This window comes from Saccoglossus kowalevskii, chromosome 21 (genome assembly GCF_978046115.1).
Source record: "Saccoglossus kowalevskii chromosome 21, keSacKowa6.1, whole genome shotgun sequence".
Classification (NCBI taxonomy): Eukaryota; Metazoa; Hemichordata; class Enteropneusta; family Harrimaniidae; genus Saccoglossus; species Saccoglossus kowalevskii.
In genome coordinates, this window is record NC_140661.1 from 17,604,255 (window position 1) to 17,614,255 (window position 10,001).

At 38.6% G+C, this 10,001-nt stretch overlaps 1 protein-coding gene across 1 annotated transcript; it reads right to left on the minus strand.

Annotated features, from left to right (window-relative positions):
- Nucleotides 1-900: 900 nt before the first annotated feature.
- LOC146729677 (uncharacterized) lies at nt 901-5,526 on the minus strand. Its single transcript, XM_085495055.1, has 4 exons — nt 5,424-5,526; nt 4,730-4,897; nt 3,167-3,316; nt 901-1,263 (listed from the first exon to the last, which is right to left on the minus strand). Exons 1-4 carry the CDS (start codon nt 5,511-5,513, stop codon nt 901-903), a joined length of 771 nt encoding a protein of 256 aa, XP_085351181.1. The 5' UTR covers nt 5,514-5,526.
- Nucleotides 5,527-10,001: the final 4,475 nt, after the last annotated feature.

A 10,001-nucleotide genomic window follows, 5' to 3' on the forward strand; every position in this document is an offset into this window, starting at 1 on the left:
AAATTATAGTATTCACTGGTTACATGAATGTCACCATTTTTTTTTCGTACTTATAATCACTATCTAGGAAGTGCAAGCAAGTTTTGATAAAAAAATCCTGAAGTTATATAGTATTTTCAACAACTGACAAGAAATTGAAGGTATTCTTGTTTTTCCACGATTGTTGGGGGGATTGAAGGCATTCCAGTAACCGACAATTGTCGAGAATTGAAGGCATTCCAGAATTCGACAATTGTCGAGAATTGAAGGCATTCCAGTAACCGACAATTGTCGAGAATTGAAGGCATTCCAGTAACCGACAATTGTCTAGAATTGAAGGCATTCCAGTAACCGACAATTGTCGAGAATTGAAGGCATTCCAGTAACCGACAATTGTCCAGAACTGAAGGCATTCCAGTAACCGACAAATGTCCAGAACTGAAGGCATTCCAGTAACCGACAATTGTCAAGTATTGAAGGCATTCCAGTAACAGACAATTGTCGAGAATTGAAGGCATTCCAGTAACCGACAATTGTCGAGAATTGAAGGCATTCCAGTAACCGACAAATGTCGAGTATTGAAGGCATTCCAGTATTCGACAATTGTCGGGAAATTGAAGGTTTTCTTATTTATTTTATACACTAGTAGCTTCATGGTTTTCGCTGTGAGTAGGGTTTTGTTGAAGTAACTGGTCCTTTCATTGGAGTTGCAAATCAACGAGTTTCTTTAAGAGCTGTTAACTTGTCCTTATGATGTGTGCAGTTCCTAAATAATAACTCATTCTTAGCCATGGAATAAAAAAATGTATATGTACCAGTATATATATATATATTTTAATTATTACTAATGTATTACATAACAAAAAATGAAAATGTGTTTCTATTCTAAATATTTAAAGTAAATTTAGTTCACTCCCAGCATCAATCTTGCAATGAAACAATTACATCATCATATTTTTCATGTAGGATGATCTGAGTTTCTTTACTCAGCATGTTCCTGCCATTTAAAGAAAACCCCCAATATATTGCTGCTTCCACTGGCTCTTCATCCTGGTAAGGTACCCTTTTTCGGCCCTGGAATAGGTAAAATGGCTTCCATGCTGTCCTCCATGAGCCTTTGTACCAGTGTATAATAAACTTGTCATCGTCTCGACTCAACACTTTACCAATTTGTGGTATTTCATCATATTCTGGACAGTAAACAGCAATCATGTCATTAACTGCAATGGAGTTGTAATTATCGACATGATCTGCCATCACTGGCATGCCACCAGTTACAGTTACCTTTGAAGATAATGAGAAAAATGTGTAAGTAAGTAAGATATGATGAATATATGATGTTTAACAAACAATATGTAATTATTTTTTTAAAGTTATACTAAGTACTGCAGTTGTCCAGGTAAGCACCCTTGCCGGGCAGCTGCCCCAATTTAGATACAAGAAATTGAGGTCATGTCCGGGCATATGCCCTAGTGGTCTTTTTATACACTTTTAATAGAAAAAATAACAAAAACCTATTTATTGTTTTAACAGTTGACCTCCTTGCAGTTTGTTGTGATTCTGATAAAAATTCTTGAAAAATAAATGTCAATTGCGTAAAACTAAGGCTGAACGAGAAATAGCTAATTTACATTCTGCCTTCAGGGGAGCGCGTTCTCCACCGTTTATGTCATTTATTTTTTATCAAAATCATAACAGTCAGCATGTTTACAAAAATGTATATTAAATTTAAAACGGTAGTTCTCTTTTTGTAATATGTCGTGTTTCTTTAGAAATGATCTTGCAGTATCAAGAGCCTTGAAGCAAGTGTCACACTCGCTTTAGCGTCATTGACAATGAAACCAATGTTGCAATACTGTAGTAACTCGTACATGGGAGAGTGGCATGTTGTTTTGGCTTTATAAAATATTCAGGGATGAGAATGAGAATTTTCAGCTGAAAGTAAAGTAGCCGGGGTCCAAGCTGACATTGATAACGACTTCCGAGTCTTTGTCCAAGACATTGGCTCTAGGCAACAGGGCAGCTCACTCAGAGCAAACCCAGCCAATCATGTTAATCGTTACATATTACTTCAAACACTTGGAAACCACTTCAGATTTTACGATTGCACTGAAAAGAGTCACGAACACGCCGCATTGGAGACACCGCGAGTTGTCTCCCTTCGACCGTACACTGATACAGACTTCTTGCAGCTGACACAATGACCCGACAGCATGTTTACTTCCAGTGAATAAAGACGATTTGTATTCTGACCCCCCTCCCCTAAAATTTTCTCCTCGAATTTAGATGTTTCAGAAAATCGACCCCTGGGGCTTAGAAATCCGCGGAAAATGTTCATCCCTGAATATTTGGTAGCAGCTTGCGAATCAATAACTGGGGCCAGCAATTTTGATTTGACCCAGTGTTCTTCCCAGGCCTCTGAAGCAACAATACCGTGGCGCTTAGACACTCGGCTGTGAAGTCTGTAAGAAGTTACAAAGTCTTTCAAGCGTGCAGAGCCTCCAAATCCAACAAAAAATACTAGAGTAGCAATATTTTGCTCATTGCACGCAACGGCAACAATGTGACAAAACAAGTCTCAGTCGGGAAGACACACTCGATTTGCTGTACTCTATTTATTTGTTATCACTCAATCGCCAGTGACATTAATTACCCCAAAATTAAGTCACATTGGAAAGAAAAGTGTAAATAATTCAACTGTAGACGAGACGGACGAAGAAAAAACAAACCCTGTCCTCTAGAAATTTCCTCATTCATAGAGTGTCTCAGTACCAAAGAAAGCCGCCTAAGGCGACATAATGTATGTTGTGATATTGTGACTGATGTGTGCGCCGCCACCTTTGTTACCTTGGTCAGAACCCCAGGGTTCATGTTTTTCTGCAATGTTTAAAAACAACATCTCGTAGGTGATTTTGATGTAATGTCTAATTTGTCAAAACTGGAAATAATTTTACGCAGTTTAACCCCTGAAATTTTAGTTTATTTGTCACATCATAAGCAATAAATTATATATATAAATTGTTATACTTCTAATGTTGCATATCGTTCATTGCAAGTTTTCAATTGGCATTCTATTTTTTGTCTCAGCTTGATCTGAGTGTTTGTCAAGTTTTGCGAATTTTTGATTTTTTATGTTCGTGGTGAGAAAACTTGTCATATCTATAAAATAAAAAAATATTCTACTTACTCTAGGACAGGGCAGAGTTAGTCTTTCTTCAATGTCCATCACATTCTGCCCTACTCCGGGGTCTTCTATTTGATTTCTCAAATTTCTTTTTTCAACAGCATGATCTTTTAAATCATACAAGATCCATGAACTTGGAGTTTCACTCGGCACCTATACCAAACAAATAGTTTTACTGAATTACTGTCCAAGTGTGAGAAAGTATATACTTTCTGAAGGATACAAATACTTGTTTTTTAATATATGACAAATGAAATGTCAACATTCATTAGCTTATTTTGTAAGATTGGGTCAAAATGTGTGATGCATTATTGGCCTTAAAGTGTAATGAATTGGAACAATGAACTTTTTTTGAGTGCAAAATTTATTTATAAACAACATTATGGAAAAAAATCAAGTGAAAAATGTACATAAATTAAATAAACGATCAATAATAATGTTCTGGATAAGGAAACGCCCACGTCCAATTTCTTGGCTGACTCAGAACGAGTCCCCAGCTAGAGAACGTAATTAGCATACAAGGGTGATTTGTGGCGTCACGGCGGTGAATTTGTCATAGTTTCACAATGGTCGCTATATGCATGCAGTGCTCAGAAAGTGACATGGAGTCTGTCTTATCGTCTGACGAGAGTTATGAGATCGAGGAATATGACGACAACGAGAGATGTCACGATTTTGTTTTAGAGTGCCAGGAACAAATTGGCCCATACAGGTTTGAACCTGCGAGAAAAATATGCTATGTGGGTGTCCGTGTACCTCCCCCCAAAATGACCGTGAGATTTAGGCACAGGCTTTGAACATCATGACCGAAAATATTAACGTTGTTATTTTTATTAAACTTCACCTGAACAATGTATCGGTAATGTTAGGAAATCTGCAATCTAAAATGTAAATTTTTGTGCGTCCGATAGATAGCGTGTTCTATCTCCTGCTTTATGGTCCCGTTGGTGGCGCCATTTCGGCAACACTCGTAATGCCGAAATAAAAAGGTGACAGGAGAGGGGGGCATGGCGCGATTTTGGAATATCATTAACTGTTTACCCAATTTACAACCAAATTTGTATCAAGTTTGAAATGCACCAACAGACGAAAGAACCCAGTTCGCAACGTCCACGACTGTGTCCTGTTGGGGGGCTAATTGAACACTCAGTAGTAAATACTTAGTTTGAACAAGTTGACCTGAACTGTATTCTTTGACCTGATAGGTCAAGTCGTAAATCAAAATGTTGGATGGTGCCTATGTGTTTGAATTACCGTAGGTCATTTATATATGTTAATGACAGTTTAGTGCAACACGGAAAAGATTTACTGATGTTGTGAAGCGTTCTTTTAGCTTTAATTTTGATGGAAAATGGCATTTTTTTAAATCAAGAAATTTCAAAGCTAGACTGAGCATTGCAGAAAAATTTAACACTTTTTATGGTGATAACAGCTCATTGTTGAACTGAAGATTACCCATTCACGCTTAGCCATGATCATACATCATACTCTTGAATAGGTGTCAATTAGACCCTTAATCTAGATGGTCAGGAAATTAGAGATTCTACAATATTAATTATTTGTTACCTTTTCAAGTTCCTTCACATTAGTGAAAAAGTCATTCCACCATTGTACTGCTGCTACTGGTAATCTCATTCCATATCGCCTTGGGATATCAAGGTTTAATGCATCAGCATCCATCTTTTCCAGACTTGGAATAACAAATGAAGGAACATCATCTCTGCCTGGAATACTCTTTAAACAATATTTACAAAAACAAGTTAGTAAAAATTATTGCTATTTTTTATTCAACATTGTCTTTTTTGCACAATATAAAGCAAACAAAGCATGGATCACAATTTAGAGAATATAAAGCAACTCCCATAACACAAAATTTGTATGTAAAAATTAAGATTATATGTATATTTTGCATTAAAAGTAAAATATTTAGCATCATATAGTCGAGCATTTAGAATTTGAGAACATATATGCGTATATATGCTATGAAAAAGAAATATGTAGGCTAAGGGAAGACAACACATGGATAATAAAGCCAGAATGGTATGGCTTTTTCCCCACTGCCAATCAGTAGCATTAGCTGTACTAAAATTGTGATCAAAGTAACCTGTAGCTAAAGTTTCAACACATTTAGCTGCTATTTAACTACTTTTTTGGGTTCAAGTTGCCATGATTGATATCTGTAACAATGATCACCTTCCAGGTCTTGTAAAATAAGTAACTGAAGATTCTTTTTTTTTCTCTGACTTTGTGAAAAACATACCTTCAGGCATCTTAGACCTGGAACTTGATCCCCATTGGCATCTATTGTGGTTGGCTGCCATTTGTCTGTACACCACAATCTGTATTGCATGTAGGCTCTTCCTCCCACCTTATGAAAACGAAAATTGTGTGGCTTGGAGTGGCCCTGCATTTTTCCTGTTATGTGAGGTAATAACCAATCCTTAATGTTATACAAAGGTTTTTTTAATAAGCCACAGGACTTGATTGGTGGTGTGTATGATGCTGTAACAGTTTCTTCAAGATCTGTCAAAAAAAAAATGCAGATCAATTGGTTGAGCAGTATAATGATAAATAATGTCCAAATCGTGTCACTGATTTTATTTTCTGTATACTATAAAATACTAAATGGCTTGAAATTTATTTTCACTGAAGAGGTGACACTCCCCCCCCCCGAGCATTTTATATGCAGTTCATCATAATCAGTGGAAATAAACCCCATACAAAACAGTTAAAATGCTATTTTCAGCGAAAATGTAATGTAGCTAGAGTAAGGATTTTGATCCCAATCGTTTGTACAGTGCTTTCAAGTTCCATGAATCTTCTAGTCAAAAGTAATATGAAGTATTATATATTGAACTTGACATTCTGCTTGGGCAAAAGTTTTATATTGAATTTGTGTTGATGAATACACTGTAACAATTTAGTTCTACTAAATTATTCAGGATCACATCAACTACAACAACTTTCCGAAACTGTTAAGTCAGCTTCAAAGGTAAGATGTGCATGATTGTTATATATTATTGTTCCTTGTGTTGTATCTATCTGTTTCTATGTGGCTGTACCTGATTGTGTAGAATACTTGGTTCACTGACTTCTCAATACTATAGATTGTGTATTGTGTTAATGTGGGATAATTATACAAAATGATTTGTTTTGAATAATTTTATAATATATTCCTATCCTTTCTATTGGGGAAAGTCATCGTGATAACATTGAATGTTCGCAACTGTCTCCGGGCACAAAACCATTTAATAAATCTAGTTAACTCACATTCAATAAATCTTGCCTTCAAAATTCCTTTAGGTTAAACAATAATGTTTTAGTACTTTACAGGTAGAGAACAACATCACAGGTACCTCAAGTGCATGTAAGTAACATATTTGACTACTTGAAACAATTCGATAATTAGCCTGGAGTTTAATGAAATGTTGAAATAAGTTGTAGACTTTATAAATTCAGTATTCCATAGTAAAATGTGTCTTGAGAGATTTTATTTCAGTCTTTGAAATGCATCAATCAAGGATTTCCATGGAACATCAGCTCCTATCCAAGTGGCTCAGTCTTAGACATAATCCAATTACATAATCCAGTCACTGGATTGTGTTGTCAGCAGAAGTTGAGGTACATACATCCTGTCTCTCCCTGTGGCATAATGGTATATCTCAGGCAGTGACATGGTGATTGTGAAATACCTTCGAATTTGCTGAGCCCAGTGTTGTTGGCAATGAAAATGGATATGACATCATTGACCTGCGTCTCCTACTTTAAATTGGTATTAAAAGTGATCTATTCCACTACCAAAATGGGCATTCTGGATACACTGATTGGTCCGTTATTTCGAGACAGCCAATCATTTCGTTAGATACATTTTATTATTTGCATGGCCATAAATAAGCTAGAGTATTTAAGTTGAGCCATAAAAGAAAATCTTTAGTCAGGAAAGTGACCTGACTTGATCCTGTAACATCCTGTGATGCTGATTCCTGACTCCATTGAGATGTACCCTATACAGGGGTACATATGCAGACGTGCTGTGCAGTAATTCCCTGCTCTTCAACAGGAACCACAGAAGCTCACTGCCTGAACTACTCCCATTGTATCAGTGATACCAGTAGCAGCAGATAGCAGTGCAGTTGCCGATACTCCCTGGAGACAGAGCACGAGTTTAAATTGTTGTGTCGCTGCTTCGACAGTGTGCCAGATACGAAGGAACGCAACATTGCACATTGCTGTTCAATTGAAAGTTGAGTGTTCCCTGCAGCATCGATCAAGTCCCTATTTTATATAATTTTACAGTGTATTCCCCTTTTTGCTGGTTCCAGTGACCAGCATCCCTGTTATTTGTTCATTAAGGTACATTATATACTGTGTTGTGTTGATTTGTTATAATCGTTACTGGTATATTTTTTTTCTCTGCACAGCCTCAGTTGTGGTGATATACATTCACCAAACGATCCCCACCCCGTGACAGCGGACAAGCTGCGAGAAAGGAGACATATAAGATAAGCACGCTACCAAAGACAAAGACTATTAGACCAGCATTAAAGACAAGCTCCCCGCTCCTGAATACGGCAAAGCCCCCCTCCCCGCATTTAACGTCACACTGGTGGGATACAACTGGTGGAGAGGAGGTGAACCAGAGAAAGCAGATCAAGGCGACTCCAGTTACAGATCAAGAAATGGCAGAGAAAGATTCCAGTAGAAAGTATCCAGACTGAACCAGTAGCAGATCCCGATATGGCAGAGCAGATTACAGCAGAGAGTATCCAGATTGAACCATTAGCTGATACAGAGCAAAGAAATGATCAGCAAATTGTTGTTGATACATCAGGAGAAATAGAGTTTGCACAGGCAGCAGCTGGTGATATTGCAGAGTTTAAAGATCCAGTGGAGACTGAAAAGTAGGGGGTTGTGCAGCCAGAGGGTAAAACAGAGGAGTTGCTACAACAGGTGACACCAACTTCTGGCTATGGGACCCAAGAAATGAGTAAAGCTGACCTGTTGACTGGCAGTAGAGTTACAGCGGAAAAGCGGAGTGAATCAGCAGTAGCAGAGAAAACAGATATACCATGGAGGCTGGATACAGCCACACCACGGTACCGATCAGCATTGAGATGGAGACCAGCTGACTTATGGCTTGGGGACCCTGGGCACAATCAACTGGAAGATGGCTGACAAACCCCACCTCAGATTTATTTGAGGAGGTAAAGGAGGATCCAGAGTAGGAAGTTAGACCAAAGTTATACAGAGAATACTGAAAGGAGAGGAGGCTTTCCGTCAGAAGGGCATGTGTTCTGTGACAAAGCCTAACATAATTCCAGTAAATTTGAATGGGAAAACGCTATGGAGAGATTACAAAGCCTATATTGAGCAATGTGCAATTGTAAATAATTGGGATATGGTACACAAGTCCAGGTATTTAGCTGTGAGTTTGTCCAGTTTGGTGCAGAAAGTGCTGACCCAAGAAAGAGATGCTGGAGAAACACCATGCCAAAAGTTAGTCACAGGATTGGACAAGAGATTTGGTCCCGGTGGACAAGCAGATACCTATGTGGACGAACTATGGTTTAGGCAGAGATAGAAAGATGAAAGTTTGCAAAAATTAGGTGAAGCTGTACGTGAATTAACAGAGATGGCCTACCCTGCTTCCCAAGAAAGGCTGGGCAGGCAGTATTTCAAAAATACAATCCCTGAGATTTAGGTATATTTAGAGCAAATCCGAAAACATTTGACCAGGCGATACAGGCTGCATTGGAGTCACACGTGTTGGCTGAAAAATAAAGACTTGCTGAGCAGTGCCCTAAATGTAGCTGAATGCTGATTTTGACTCAGATGTTACGGAGCTAAATGAAGGAATAAAAGAAATGGGGGTAGGACAATTTCAACCTAGCCCAATAGCAGAGCAGCCATGCGGTGCGGGACAAGATAGAAGACCAAAAAGGTGGAGCCTGATAGAAAATGAGTGTTACAGATATGGTGGACGGGGGCATATTAAGAGAAACTGTGCTACGCCACCAAGCAGATACGCTGGAAATGCATCAAAACTAACCCCAAGGACCAGGGCTGGGTCAGAAATGCAGACAGGCCCAGGCAACCCCAACAAACAGTACAAATGGTGCAGAGACGGAGGAGCAGGGTACACAGCCAAGGGGAAAGAAACTAGAGGAATCAAATACAGAGACCCCCCCCCCGAAAGAGGAAAGTAGACCACTCCCTACCGTACATGACTATACTAGGGCGACAGGCGGTATATTTGCGGCAGACAAGGGATATTTCCAATAGATACTGGGGCATCAGAAACACTGCTGTCAAGAAAACAATATCAACGTATACATGTGTTGCAGAGACCTGCTTTGGAAGTAGAAAAGATGCTAAAAGCCAGTATTATTGAACCAAGTTGTAGTTCCTAGATCGTAGACGATATTATCATGTACGGCAGAGATGTATATGAGGAGTTAGAGCGTTTGAAAAGTATTAGACAGATTGCTGGTAGCCGGGATGTAATGTAATGTGACCTGTGCAGAACCAGTGTAATGTATTCGGGTCATATAGTGTGAAAAGATGGCGTAGCGACTGATCCAGTTAAAGGAGTGGCCAACGCCAAAAAGCGTGAAGGATGTAAGAATTCTTGGGAACGGCGTCCTACTACCGCCAGTATGTAAAAGGATCTGCCAAGTTAGCAGTACCTTTGCATAGATAAACGGAGAAAAATAGAATGTTTAACTGGGGTACAGAATGTATGATTACTTTCCAGGTAATAAAGGAGTGTCTGATGTCTGTTCCAGTACTATCGTATCCACAGGGAACAGGACAATGTGTGCTTGATACAGACGCAAGT